Source organism: Suillus subalutaceus (genome assembly GCF_016647625.1).
Source record: "Suillus subalutaceus strain FC151 chromosome Unknown DFJ58scaffold_47, whole genome shotgun sequence".
Classification (NCBI taxonomy): Eukaryota; Fungi; Basidiomycota; class Agaricomycetes; order Boletales; family Suillaceae; genus Suillus; species Suillus subalutaceus.
In genome coordinates this window covers 10,878-25,753 of record NW_024540296.1, presented here as the reverse complement: position 1 = coordinate 25,753, position 14,876 = coordinate 10,878, and the positions used below count along the sequence as shown (strand labels likewise).

Below are 14,876 nucleotides of genomic sequence, written 5' to 3'. Positions count from 1 at the left end.
ATGCCTATTCCCGGCGACTCTGATGACTCCAGCCCCACCTTACAACCCCATTCCAACGATACAAGTGCAACATCGCATGATAATCATCGCAATTCTGTTTTAGCCATAGTCGGGGATGAAGATTTCAACTTCGAAAAACATCTCAAGGACATCATCAAGCGGTGAGTTAGGACCATTTCATGAACGTCTGGCTATGACCGACAATTAATTGTAGACGTGATGAGGAAGAAATCAAATGGCGTGAGCTCGGTGTCGTGTTCAATGACCTCCGTGTGGTAGGCATTGGTGCGAGAACATCATTGCAACCGACCATGGGGTCATTATTTAGCCCTACCTCGCTCTTGCGCACAATTAGTGAAGCTCGTCATCCACCTGTGCGGGATATATTGTCGGGCTTCGAAGGCGTCGTTGCACCTGGCGAAATGTTACGTGAGCATTTCCGAAGCATGTACCCCATGAAACCTTATTCTTTCAGTCGTTCTTGGCAAACCTGGGTCAGGATGCAGCACCTTCCTCAAGACCCTCGCCAATCAGCGTGGGGAGTACCATGCTGTTGAAGGAGAGGTAGAGTATGATTCATTTACCCCTCAAGATATCCATAACCATTACCGCGGAGACGTCACTTATTGCCCAGAGGACGACATTCACTTCCCTACCTTGACGGTCGAGGAGACATTATCTTTTTCCATCAAAACTCGTACACCTCAAACCCGTTTCGGCGATCAGTCAAGGAAGCAATTTAATGCCGAATTTTTGGACGTTCTCCTCAGAATTTTCGGCCTTCGACATGCTCGGAAAACCGTTGTCGGTGATGCCGCGATTCGCGGTGTTTCTGGTGGAGAGAAAAAGCGTGTTTCCATTGCAGAGGCACTTTCTTGCAGAAGTACGATTGGCGCATGGGACAAGTACGCTTCTAGTGTGGTATGCTCAGTTCTGGCGTTAACTCGGCACTTTTAGCTCCACTCGCGGTTTAGATGCCTCTACTGCGCTTGAGTTTGTTCAAGTTTTGCGTCTGGGTACTGACATCGCACGTCTAACAACTATTGCGTCCATTTACCAAGCTGGAGAGCAATTGTATGAGCTCTTCGACAAGGTATGTGTCATCACTGAAGGTCGAATGGCCTATTTTGGGCCGGCCAGAGCCGCCCGTCAATATTTCATCGATATGGGCTATGAGCCCTATAATAGGCAGACTACGGCAGATTTCCTCGTCGGTGGTGCGTTTTATTGCCTCTTTCATTTCTCGCTCGCGTCCCTGATCATCGATCATCAGTCACCGACCCAATTAGCCGGAAGATTAGGTCAGGGTTCAAAGGTACAGTGCCCAGAACGGCAGAGGAGATGGCCTCCCATTTTCGGGTGTCTCAGCTTGGCCGTCTCAATCGTCAGGCAATTGACGAGTATCGGGCACTTCATGTTGGCAAACCTGACCGGAAAGCTGCATACCGGCTGAGTGCAGTTACGGAGCATTCGCATCATGCACCCAAGAACAACTCGTATACCATATCTATCCCTATGCAAGTTAGGGCTGTGATGGTTCGCCGTATGCAAATTATTAAGGGCGACTTGTCCGCGCAGGTGGTACAGATGTGGTGCGTTTTGATATGATATTCATCATGTGATGTTCTGACTCCACTTTATCAATCAGTGTCCAAATCTTCCAAGCCATCATCATGGGCGCAATCTTTTTTCAGTTGCCTGATGCAACCTCGGGTTTTTTCTCTCGGGGAAGTGTTTTGTTCTTGTGAGTGTCTTGTTCGGCCATGCCAAGGGACGGTCTGACGCCATGTAGCTCTCTTATCTTTGGCGCAATATCTGCGATGGCAGAAATTCCCGCTCTGTTCGCCCAGCGCCCGATCTTATCACGCCACCATAAAGCAGCGATGTACTACCCCTTCATCGAGGCTTTTGCTCACACAGTGGTAGACATCCCCATCGCGTTCATGATTCAAGCTGTTTTCTGCGTCATTGTTTACTTCATGGTCGGCCTTCAAAAATCAGCATCCCAGTTCTTGTGAGTGCATGTCGCGTCTCTCTATCTGAAGCGCCATTGGCTGTTATCGGTCTACAGTATATTTTTCTTGATAGTCTTCACCATGACTATTACGATGAATGCGTTCTTCAGAATGCTCGCGGCCAGTTTTAAGGAGGAGTCCAGTGCAACGTCTATGGCTGGTATCTCCGTACAACTTCTTTGCCTGTACACCGGTTACACCATTCCTCGCCAAAGTATGCCAGGCGCCCTCAGATGGACAACATATCTTAATGTGAGCATGTGTTTCTCTCTGTTCATGATCTGAGCTGAACCGCTTGATGAAGCCTCTTCGTTACGGCTTCGAGGCCATCCTGACAAACGAGTTCCACACACTGAACGCCACTTGCACCACTCTTGTTCCCCAAGGTCCAGGATACGAGAATATTTCTTTGGCGAACCAGGTTTGCACGACTGTCGGATCACTGCCTGGTATGATTGCTGTAGACGGCAATAGGTTCGTGAACATATCATACGGCTACTCATATGGTGATCTCTGGAAAGTAAGTTGATCCTCTAATCACAATCGTTTTCGCTGAGATCTTATACTCTGCAGAATTACGGTATCATCCTTACCTTTGGGGTTGGCTTCTTCGTGTTCTTACTCATCGCTGCGGAGTACAACACGAATTCCGCGTTTGATACCGCGGTGACCCTCTTCAAGCAAGGAACACGTGCAGTGGAAGTCATTGCCACCACGGAAGATGAAGAAAAATCCAGCAAGCTATCCACCCGGCCACCATCTTTGGACAGTGGCGCGCCGCGGACCGCCGGCGCACCTGCACCCTATAGTCTACTCGAAAGGCCAGCAACCAATGATGCATTTACCTGGCGGCACATTCAATACGTCGTATCGGTATCAGGCGAAGAACGGCGCTTGCTCGACGATGTCTCTGGGTACGTTGCACCTGGAAAATTAACGGCTCTCATGGGTGAATCCGGCGCTGGAAAGGTTCGTCGCATATCTATCTTCAGGACTCTTCGTCCAACTTCTTATGACAGACGACATTGCTCAATGTTTTGGCTCAACGGGTCGATGTTGGAGTTGTTACGGGAGATCGGTTCGTCAACGGGCAGCGCGTTCCCGCAGACTTTCAGGCTCAGACGTGAGTAACCTTCCTACTAGTCAAGATCTTTCGTTGATATTCCTTGAAGCGGCTATTGTCAACAAATGGACACTCACTTGCCGCAAACGACTGTTCGCGAGGCTCTTCTGTTCTCTGCTCGCCTACGACAGCCTGAGTCCGTTCCATCTGCAGAACTTGAATCATAGTATGTTCATATTTATTCACCATACATGTACGACTGAGACTTGTGGATAGCGTGGACAAGTGCCTTATCATGTGCGGCCTTGAAAATTATGCTGACGCTATCGTTGGATCACTGGGTGTTGAGCACCGCAAGCGTACTACAATCGGGGTTGAGCTCGCAGCAAAGGTACATCCTTTGGAGCCACATTTTTGATGTCGTGCTGACCGTTTTAAAGCCTAAACTCCTTTTATTCCTTGACGAACCAACATCCGGCCTCGATTCCCAGTCCGCCTGGGCAATCGTGACATTCCTTCGTGAACTGGCAAACAATGGACAGGCCATTCTTTGCACGTGAGTATGCTACTGGTAGATTTGGGATTTCAATGCACGCTTAATTGTTGTAACCAGCATTCACCAACCCTCTGCCGAACTCCTTCCAGGTGTTTGACAGACTACTGCTTCTGCGCAAGGGTGGTCAGACCGTTTACTTTGGTGATGTCGGCGATAAATCCTCGATTATGTTGGATTACTTTGAGCGCAACGGAGCCACTCACTGTGACGCCGATGCTAATCCGTAAGTCGCTTCGTCTACATGTCTGAAATGTCTCTCATATCGTTACTATCCAAGTGCTGAGTACATGCTGGATACCATTGGGGTCGGCGCAACCGCGACTGCCTCTGTTGACTGGCATGGCATTTGGAAGGGATCTCCGGAAGCTGCTGAACTTCAAGCACAGATCGAACAGATACACGCTGAATGTCGCGCACGGCCATCGGTTGAGACGGAACGTCACTCTGAATTTGCCACCCCATGGATTCACCAAGCTGTTGTCCTTACGAAGCGTAACTTCCTTGCCTACTGGCGCAACCCGACATACATCATCGCGAAGATCATTCTCAACATCGTGTGTGGTTTGCTCGTTGGGTTTACTTTCTTCAACTCCAAGGACACCTTGCAAGGGACGCAGAATAAGCTTTTTGTGCGTTTATTTCATGCTCGCTCTTAAGTTATACGCTAATTCCAGCGCAGTCGATTTTCCTAACAACTATTCTCTCTGTCCCAATGACTCAGCAACTCCAATCTATCTACATTGATATTCGCTCTATCTACGAAGTCCGCGAGCGACCGAGCAGAATATACTGCTGGACTGCACTTGCCACGTCGCAGATCCTGGTCGAGATTCCCTGGAACATCTTTTGCTCGTCGCTGTATTTTGTTTGTTGGTACTGGACGGTCGGTTTCGCCACCGATCGAGCAGGCTACACATACTTGTTGTACGGAATCGTGTTCCCACTCTATTACACTACCCTCGCTGAGGCGATCGGAGCCATGGCACCCAACGCAGTGATTGCATCGCTGTTGTTCAGCATGATATTTTCATTCGTCGTCATGTTGTGAGTTCAACTCGCACTTTTGCCGGTCAAATCGCTAACGCCTTTGAAGTAACGGTGTTTTGCAGCCTTTCCGTGCGTTGGGCTGGTGGAAATGGATGTACAGGGTATCTCCATTCACGTATATTGTCGAAGGTCTCCTGGGTCAAGGTCAGTGCACGCTCTTTTCCGTTTGACTTTTACTGAGGCTTCCCTCAGCCATTGGTGGACAGTTGATCAATTGCGCGTCAAATGAATTAGTGCCAATTAATCCTCCCAGCGGACTCAGCTGTGCGGCGTATATGGATCCTTTCATGTCTTTTGCCGGAGGCTATATCACAAACCCCGATGCGACGACTCAATGCCTATACTGTCCTTACCGCACCACCGATCAGTTCATGTTCAGCAGTTTCAACATCTCATATTCTCATCACTGGCGAAACACGGGGATTGTACTGGGCAACGTCGTGTTCAATGTACGTTATTTTTTATTTGAGTGCCCTACAAGTGCGCTCATCAGTTTTAACTTTGAGGTATGTGCTATATTCGCGTTCACATATATATTTCGCATCCGGAAGGGCAGCATATTCAGTCTTTTCAAGGGACGAAGATAGAAATTATACCATTGCTTTTGCGAGGCTGTGCATTTAGAGTCTGCGTTTGTAATGTATTAGATCATAGATGTTGTGGCTATTTCAGCTGAAGAAGCATTAATTTTAATGAGCTGTTTAAGATATTCATACGTTCGCGACTCGTTCATGTGAGCAATGTAAAAGCTTGGGCATTCCTGGACCTATGTATCTTGGTCCAGGTTTAGGTGATTTTTTCCCGCCAATGTTCTCCATCACGCCCGATCATGACGGCCCGTGACCACTTTCACACGCCACACTTCATGACGCCACAGTCCTCTGTTTTCCCTAATCATATCAGTAAACCAACTTGCAACCAACACGCAAACAGCATTCCTATATAACTTCAGTCACCTCACCATGCAGCATCTCAATCTGAATGGATCTGATGGATATGCCACTCCCCGTCGGTCCTCCGATTCCACAGGCATTTCTATCGACTCTCGTATGCGTTTGTTCTCTTTTGCTGTTTAATTCAAGCTGCTCTTATAGATGCTTTCAGCCAAAATTCTCATAGCTTCTGACGTCCCTGTCCCTCGGGATGGCGAGAACACACATTCCCTGCTCGTACAAGGCGACTAGTTCACGAGACTACTAGGGAGCTGAATCACTTCAGAAGTCACTCGGAATGGCTTCATGTACACCAATACTAGTCCGATCGCCATCAGATCTACTAGTCATATGACTCATATCTAGTCAGCCTCGAAATCAGCTATGCCGCATCAATATTTAGACCGTCTGTATAGCCAGATTTTCAGGAATAGACAGCCCAGTTCCCTCTTCCATTGGCGCGATACATGTAAGTTCAAATAAATAAGTTGCATTAATATTAATTTTCTTCAGAATGCCGCTTGAAAACGACTATTTATTTGTGCAAGAATAGTCAGCCTAACTGTCTACAATCGTTCATCATGGTAAGTGTGTATCACCGAAGTCATGTCAATTACCCTCCCCTCGACGGATCTCTCTTCCTCCCTGAATTGGTGGAATTCAATGCGCAACATAACTCGGACGTCACTTTCTTTGTCTACGAGAAACCTGACAGCAATGTCCTAGTCTCTATCTCACACTCAGACTTCTATCGAGCTTGTCATCGGGCCGCCCACGCAATTAGGCCAGCCTCCGCAGGCGCAGATAGAGAAGTGGTTGCCCTCATCGCGAATTCTGACACCCTTCTTTATCAGACTGTATTCATGGGTATAATATTCGCTGGACTAGTTGTGTGTACATATATTTTCTGAGTGAGCAGGTTTCTAATCACAGTTATTTCAAGCCATTTCCCATGTCCCCTCGTAATTCGGCAGCGGCAGTCACGAGCATGATGCAGAAAACAGGATGCCGTCGTTTAATCACGACTCAGCACTCTCTTGCTTCCCTCATCGACAGAGTCAAAGCAGGTCTTGTTTCTTCTGCCACTCAAATCAACCAGCTGCAGATCGACGAGATTCCGTCGCTGAATCACCTGTACCCTGCACTCGTTAGTGGTACTCCCAATGCGGCTATTGTCCCGTACTCTTCCCCACTGGCAGGTTCTCCATCGTCTGAGAATGATATATTATTCTACCTGCACTCCTCTGGCAGCACTGGTTTCCCAAAACCCATTCCAATGACTAATCTAACTGCCATCCACTGGTGCATAACGCGTGAGTCAGTAAAATAATCTGCACGGCGAACACTGCTAAGATGGAGTGGCGTTAGCATGTATTCTCGAACACATCGACGTTCCCGCTCCTATCCGCATCGGTACTGCGTCCTTGCCATCATTCCATACATTTGGTGTATATCTTCAGCTGCTCATTCCCATCGCCACCCTGAACAGTGTGTCTATTTACCCGCCCACATCCTTCCTCGATCCCTTGGCGACCCCTGTACTACCCAACTCGAAAAACATATTGGACTCTGTACTCAAGACGAAATCGAACGCTTTGGCAGTTGTGCCTGCCTTTCTGGAACAATGGTCGGTTTTGCCGAGTGCTGTCGATGTTCTGAAGACCCTTGATTATATTGTAAGTTTGTTATTGATGCTGTGACAAGGAATGACTCGCGTTGATACCAATCATGCAGTACCATGGTGGCGGTCCTCTCGCGCCTAAGATGGGAAATGCCCTGGTGAATGCAGGGGTCAAGCTTTATTCTGGTTACGGCGCTACAGAATGTGGTGTCATCACTTGTGTCTTCCGAAATTCGGTCGAGCAAAAGTTGTGGGACTGGGTACGATTTGGACCAAATTCCAATATCAGATGGGCTCCACAGGGCGATGGTACATATGAGTGTCAAGTTTTGGTGCGCCTCCGACTTGATACTTAAACATCCTCTCGGCGTTAAACGCTTTCTCACAGACAACTCCGACGCATCAAGTGTCGGTAGAGAATCTTCCGGACGTCAAGGGTTATGCTACTTCGGATGTATTTATCAAGCACCCGACGATAGAGGGTTTGTGGAAGATGTACGACTGAAATTTGCGTGATTCGCCTTCTCTGACATTTTCCTTGCAGTGTAGGAAGGATCGATGACGTTTTGGTACTCTCATCTGGAGAGAAGACAGTACCAGCTCCCATGGAAAGCGTCATCTGCGCCAACCCCTACGTAAACGGCGCGGTCATCTTCGGCCGTGGGCGCAATCAAGTTGGGATCCTCATAGAACCACGAGCAAGGTGTGAAATTGACGTTGATGACGGAAAACAACTTGCTGAGTTTAGGAACCGACTATGGTAAGTTCTCTAAAAGGTCGTATGCTGCCATTCAGTCTGAAGATGTTCTTGAAGGCCGGACATAGAGGAAGCGAATAAAGAAGCTCCTGCCTTCAGCAGGATCTTCAAAGAGATGATTCTTGTGACACGCAATAAGAAACCCATGCTTCGAGCCGGAAAAGGGACCGTGATGAAGAAAGCAACCGTCGAGCTGTATGAGGCGGAGATCAATGCACTGTGAGCATAGTACCCATTCGTCACTCTGTCAACTAGACTTCACGGCCAACAGATATGAAAAGGTGGAGGGCAGCACTAGAGCAGGTATCGATGTACCTTTACCTTACAAGCTGGACTGCGGAAGACGTCGAGGAATGGCTCAAGATCCACGCTGCTGCTGTAAACGCTGACAAGGCAGTTGATCCTGACACAGACCTTTTTGCTCAGGGCTTCGATAGGTGGGTCGAACACGAGTCAAGGCTAGCGCTCTGCTTACTCGTACATCTAGTCTCTCTGCGACATTCCTCAAAAACCGCATTATTGGCTCTCTCAGCTCATCCCCAGATCGCGATGTTCAGGCATCAGCATCGCGGATTGACCAGAACATCATATTTTCGAGTCCTTCGATTCGCCGGCTCGCGAGAAGCGTCATTAATGCAGTATTGCAGCAGGATGGTGCAGGCACCGTCAACCCCAAGGCTGATATCGAGAACATGATCGAGAGGTATTCAGTCGGATTGGCAAACTCTGTCACAGAAGCCAACATCACTCTGGCTAATGGGTGCAGCCAAAGCGATCATGTGGTTGCTCTGACTGGGTCCACTGGTGGTCTTGGATCATACCTGCTTGCCGATCTACTCCAGCGCGAGGACGTGTCTGTGGTATATGCCTTCAATCGCCCGTCAAAGGGGGCATCCATCCAACAGCGACAGGAAGATTCGTTCAAAGATCGCGGTTTAGATTTTACCCTGCTTCAGTCAGACAAGCTAGTGTATGTAGAGACCGATACATCCGATGATCGCCTGGGTCTGGATGAGGAGTTATATCAGAAGGTTTGCGTCATTTCCAGTGACATCTAATTAACTAAAGATGGCGTAGATCCGCACGTCTGTCACTGTCATCATCCACAACGCTTGGCGACTCGACTTTAACCTGGCGCTCTCGTCATTTGACTCTCATGTGCAGGGAATGCGGAATCTTATAGACTTGGCTCTATCTTCTCCGTGTCATCCAAAGCCGCGTTTCATGTTCGCATCTTCCATCTCATCTGCTCAGAGTTGGAGTAGCGCGAAAGGACCATTCCCTGAGGAAGTAGAATGCGACGCAGGGGTCGCAGTAGGTCTTGGCTATGGCGCGAGCAAGTATGTTTCGGAAAGAGTAAGTCACAAGCTATGTCGGGGGGCATAGATTCTACGAACACTGATTCCAATAAGGTCCTCGTCAACAGCAAGTTACCGGCAACATCATTCAGAATAGGACAAGTATCAGGAGGACCTCCGCGAGGCGCTTGGTCCACGACAAACTGGGTGCTGATCTTCGTCAAATCAAGTGTGAGCCTAGGGGCGCTTCCGGAAGCTCAGGGAGTAAGTCCATCACTATCGAGGGTAGCGATTAATGACATGTGCGGTTTAGTTTGTGTCTTGGATCCCTCCCTACGCCATATCAAATGCTATCCTTGATGTAGCTTTCGCAGAAGAAGAACCTCCCATCGTGATGAATCTGGTGCATCCGAGACCGACCGCGTGGAAGACGTTGATGCAGCCCATTGCGGACGCCATGGTTGAGCATAAGATAACAAGTCACCCACTACCTTTTGTGCCATTCTCGGAGTGGCTCGAAAGGCTCGAATCGAGTGCCAAGGACGTGAGCGAAGAGAGCATGAAGCGCATCGTAAGTGTATCTCGATAGCTTGCCAAAACGTTCTCCCATATAGTCTTCAATCGCAGCCCGCTATCAAGCTCCTCGACTTCATGCGTTCCATGGCTCGATCAGACATCGCGATCAGGGCATCTGGAGAGATGGCCTCCGAAGCGGGTGGCATGAAGTCATTCGCCACCGCCGTAGCCGAGCGCGTCAGTCCAACAATAAGGGGGCTGAAGCCACTGTCTTCGGCAGACGCGGCACAATGGGTGGATTATTGGGTGGACATGGGGATGTTTTAATGAACATATGAGTAAGCGGTGGTTATTCATTCTCGCCTTGTCTTTGATAACATGGCTCAGGACGATTAGAACTTGAGAGACCGTGCTTGTAGTTGGAGCTTTTGAGTCGTTTTTCAAGGAATGGCAATGGGGTGCAACTTCGGGTTTCGCCTGTTTGCTCAGCTAGCTGTTTGAATTTCAAATATCTTGTTCACATATTGTATAACATATTATAAACTTTTCCCAAATATATATTGATAATCCTGATGTGTTAGTACAAGGTGAACTTTAAGGTAAGCTAGTAGGCAAAATTTGGGAGGTTACGGACAAAGATTTTGATGGTGTGTTGCAAACACGACACGACTTCGAGAGTCATAATCAAATAGACTGTAATGATCAGTTAATTGCCATACATGAATCATTGTTGTCACCACTTACAAGCTAGCAATGTACGAGGATGTGGATCCCTATCTTAATGACCAGCTGATGATATACCACTGATGTATCACTCTCATACCCCCAAACAGGACAGGGGTTATACTAGTTTGGACCTTGGATGCATTTGGCACTTTGGTACCTGTCAAGTAGGTCTGTGTACCTTACTTCAGCCTTCTCGACGCTTACCTTTCCTTTCCCGTGCCTTTCGTACCTTACCATCCCTTCTATTACCTACTTTGAAAGAAACAGAGCAGTGTGTGGCTGTTATACTTGGGGTAAATCAAGAATTTTCACTAAGAGTCTGTCTATGTGCTGCACTGCTCTGTAGCTGTTTGATAACAAAGTTAGATTCGAGGTGCATAATGAAAGGAGATTGAGTTAGGTGTGACTACTAAGTGAACTTAGAGGGAAATTCTCGGAGACAAGACTGCTGATGGGATATGAAGTGTTGGTGTTTTCGGTGCAAGCCCAAAGCATGGGTTCAAACCTGGGCTTCAAGGTGAGCTGTGCTCCCAAATAGTAGGAGTGTAGCGACACGTATAGTGAAGCTTTATGCCCACGTTCTAGGAGCGAAAGACTCACTTGTTCTCAGCACAATGGGGGCTGTGTGTAGCGCATGAATGGTTCTAGTGCTGGTGATGCTTGCATGTAGGGTGCGAGTATTAGGGCATGGTCTCTGAGGTACAGTGTGAATGTGTCACTGGACCATCTACCCATTGACTTCATTACATCAAAAGGGATCCTGCATAACAGGTACTCTAGCGTTCCCCTGATGTGCAGTCCATGTCCTTTGAGGTTCGGGAGGTTTGCGGTAGCTGTTACTGTGGCTATCCTTTTGACGAGTTCTGCTTTTGATAGAGGTCTGATACCTTTAGGATGTCTCCATGCGAATAATGGTGCATCACTACTAGCATTGTTTACCCAAAAATGATTAGCTAACACAGCTTTTGGATCTGACGGTCCATCTTGAGCTGCCCAAAATGTGTCCTCTCCTGTGGTAGGGCAGGTTTTGGTGCTTGGGATATGGAATTTGGTTACAGGGTTGCTGTGCCGAGCAAAAGATTCTGATATGCTGGATCTCGCAATATGCTTTCTTGGGTCAAAACCTTTGATGGTTTTGATGGTAAACTTGCCTAGCCATGCTATACAGTAGAAGGATGTTCTTAGGCAGGCAAAGATTGCTGCGTCTAACGGATCATTAAGGTTTAAATGGTTGCATATGAACGAAAGGATATCTGGGGTGAAGGGTAAGCATTTTGGCAGTTTGGATGATTCTGGTGCTACTGCTTTGGCTCCTTCAAGCAGGGTTTTTAGCTCGCTGTGGGAGATTAGCCACAGCCTGCTGTGTAGCATGTGCCAGGCCCTGATAGCTGCTGCAAAGTTGGTGAGTGCTGAACCCGAATAGGATCCTGCGCAACTGGATAGGAAACTGAGTAGGAGCGTTGGATTGACCGGGCATCTTTGGTCTTCTGCGATGTTGTTCATATCACAGAAGACATAGAAGACTAACAGACCAGCACAATAGGTTTCCTTGGTTGATTGCACCCAAGACGACCCCATGACGTCCAGTATGTGTTCTAACTGGGCGTCTGTGACCTCATCGCTTTGGGTCTCTGCTGGGGCAGCTGCAAGCTGCACTTGCCTTGGGTTGGTACCTGCTGGATGCCACATTCTTAGTCTGTCTCTGGCCAGACAATGCAGATGGAGATTCGAGGGATGGGGAGTAAGGTTTGTCCTGTAGTTCTTTGGTAAGGGAGGGGGTTCTGCTGCATGGTTTGAGAGAGGTGCTCCAAAATGCATATGGGTCCTGGCATCATTCCTCTCTGAGGGCACTGTTAATGATGTTCTCTTCCTCAAGGCGGGTGACTCTGGCCCGCTGTTCTGCTTGTTGCTTGGTGAGTTCACGATTAATGAACTTAGCTGTGGGGGTAGTGTACTTTCCATCCCGAAGGTGATGCAGTTTGGTAGGGGAGAGGGGTAGAGTGGCATCGATGATGAACTCATTAAGCTCGTCTGGAAAATTGACAGGGGAAGAAGAAGCTGTGTTGATCTGTAGATTCCTCAGGATGGTTTGTCTGCTGGGTTGTCTGCACTAGCGATGTGAGTGGTAGTGATCTCCAGGTGTCTGGGTAAGTTATGGATGAAGCTGTGTATCCTCCTGAATATGGTGTTGACTGGTCTGTTGTGATGACGGTGTCTCCACCAGCCTTTGACAATGCCTGTGTTGTCCCCATGGATGAGGAGGCTGCTGCTAGCATTAGTGAGAGAGGCAAGAGTATAGACGAGGAGTTTGAAACTGATTGCCTCTGCCCAACCAATATCTCTTTTTCCATTCGCTGTTTGCCAACCTGGTATGAGTCTCCAGGCTCTCCAGTGGTCTCTGATGACAATAGCAATTCCAATTCCAGAACTAGCATCTGAAAACGTGAAGGGGTTCGAGAGAGTGAGTGCTGGCTGGATTGGTCTGACTACGCTGCCTGACTGCAACAGAAGCGACCACCATTCTAGGTCCTCGGCTACATGCTTTTCAGGTCTGTGTGGTAAGAACAGCTTCTCACTGCAGTATGACAGCATGTCCTCGAGGCCCGTTAGGTACATCTTTCCTCATGGTGCTGCAGAGCAGGCATGTAATAGCTTTCCATAGAGTTTCTGAATGTCCCGTAAGGTGTGTGTTCGACACTTTCTCCATTGGTGTATCTCTGCAAGGTATTTATCTACTTTTGAGGGGCTTAAAGACACGGATCGCTGACTGATATCCCAGAACTGATGTGCGTGGCTGTGGTTTAAAAATTTTGGTCTTTGAGTGGTTCCCAGACTATACCTAAGTCATCGGACAGCCGGTCTATGTCCTGCATACAACAGGTGAAGAGTTTGTCTTGGGTGGATCTGTCAGAACTTTCCGATAGATCTGCTAATGATTGTGAGCAGTCCTCACTACACTCTTCTAGTTGTCTGGAGACCGGGGATATGCCTCCAAACCAAAGGCAACTGCCTGATTGGCGCATACCTTCCAAGGTGAAGGTGTGGTACCATTTTTCCCTGGCCTTATTGTACTCTTCTAAGTATTCAAGCAGGATTCAAAGAAAAATGTGGTCATCTACCCATTTATCTAGGGGACCTATTCCTTGGTGGTGGAAGAGCTCGGCTCCTGCGTCTGCTACATGCCCGTATACCCTTGTTGATGGGGTTGCCCCGAAAGCAGTGCATGTGTCAACAAAGAACTGATTTTCGGAGGTACGTACCATACCAGCCGGCCATTGGGAAGGGTGCAAAGGCACCATTTGGTAAGCTTCCGTGACATCTCTGGTTGCTGCTTCTAATCTGGGCGGAAGTTTTGCGATCAATTGGTATAGTGACGAGAATATTCCCCATGTTGTGGGAAAAAGGTCTGCCTCGATGTAGGAATTGATTGAAGGGTTAGGGAATAGCATGCTTGGGACATGCGGGAAAGAGAAGTTTTGTATGATGTGAAACTTCCCGGGTTTCCCTGGTTTGGGAATGATAGACATTGGCAAGGATTGAAAAGGACCTATTAAATCTTGTAATATTTTGGCCGAGAATGGCCCAATATATCTGCCTTTTACAAGTTCCTTCTGAATGATTGTTCTGAATTTGTTTTCATATTCATTAACTGAGTCTTTGTTTGGTGGGGTCTGTACAGAGCCCCTTCAGTGACTTGACCCTATAGAGATGGCCAGCCCACCTTGACATTCCTCCATGAGAGTCGGGCCAACCCACCATGGGCCCACATTATGTTGTCATCCCATGTTCTCGGCTGGGCGGGTGGAGTTAATGTGCCAGATGGTTAGGGCTGGGCCCACGGTGCATCGGCCAGTGTGTTGGAGTGGGCCCATGGTTGCCAGGATTGACAGTATATTGGATTGAAGGGTGGGCCCACCTGGCTGTTGCACATTGGATTGCAGTGTTGGTGACAGATTTCCCGCCTATGCATATTGGATCTCGGTGTCGGCGACAGATTGCCCACCATGCAGATTGGATTGGAATGTCGGTGGTAAATATCCTGCCGCTGTATATGGGATAGATTGTGGTGTTGGCAACAGATTTCTACATTATCTTGGGTGGGCCAGTGATGCCGATGTGCCCAGCAGTTAGGGCTGGGCCCACAGTGCATTGGCCTCTGTTGTGGAGTGGGCCCATGGGTGCCAGGATTGACAGTAGATTGGATTGAAGGGTGGGCTCACCTGGCTATTGCATACTGCATTGCGGGGTTGGCGACAGATTTCCTGCCATTCATATTGGGTTGGAATCGGCAGCAAATTTCCTGCCAGTGAATATGGGATGCCCATGCCCCATTACATTGGCAATG

The 14,876-nt window shown here is 48.3% G+C and overlaps 3 protein-coding genes across 3 annotated transcripts; 2 read left to right on the top strand and 1 right to left on the bottom strand.

Moving 5' to 3' along the window:
* On the top strand, positions 1-5,370 carry DFJ58DRAFT_785727 (ABC-2 type transporter-domain-containing protein; the record flags this gene model as incomplete). Its single annotated transcript, XM_041390050.1, has 21 exons — positions 1-161; positions 215-429; positions 476-905; positions 958-1,217; positions 1,274-1,592; positions 1,649-1,744; positions 1,793-2,014; positions 2,072-2,267; positions 2,320-2,535; positions 2,589-2,984; positions 3,035-3,138; positions 3,188-3,304; positions 3,355-3,469; positions 3,519-3,634; positions 3,735-3,857; positions 3,912-4,263; positions 4,314-4,678; positions 4,728-4,825; positions 4,874-5,130; positions 5,188-5,308; positions 5,344-5,370. 20 exons carry the CDS (start codon positions 1-3, stop codon positions 5,266-5,268), a joined length of 4,239 nt encoding a protein of 1,412 aa, XP_041244310.1. The 3' UTR covers positions 5,269-5,308; positions 5,344-5,370.
* An 824-nt stretch (positions 5,371-6,194) lies between these two features.
* Positions 6,195-10,132, top strand: DFJ58DRAFT_716196 (putative aminoadipate reductase; the record flags this gene model as incomplete). Its single annotated transcript, XM_041384196.1, has 14 exons — positions 6,195-6,503; positions 6,557-6,926; positions 6,967-7,289; positions 7,348-7,566; positions 7,623-7,729; positions 7,779-7,994; positions 8,049-8,210; positions 8,263-8,294; positions 8,335-8,428; positions 8,479-9,022; positions 9,069-9,309; positions 9,378-9,553; positions 9,603-9,860; positions 9,917-10,132. The coding sequence occupies 14 exons, from the start codon at positions 6,195-6,197 to the stop codon at positions 10,130-10,132; spliced, it is 3,267 nt and encodes a 1,088-aa protein (XP_041244309.1).
* A 1,005-nt stretch (positions 10,133-11,137) lies between these two features.
* Positions 11,138-12,538, bottom strand: DFJ58DRAFT_727441 (uncharacterized protein; the record flags this gene model as incomplete). The annotated part of the gene is made up of 1 exon (XM_041385467.1): positions 11,138-12,538. One exon carries the CDS (start codon positions 12,536-12,538, stop codon positions 11,138-11,140), a length of 1,401 nt encoding a protein of 466 aa, XP_041244308.1.
* Between the last annotated feature and the right edge of the window lie 2,338 nt (positions 12,539-14,876).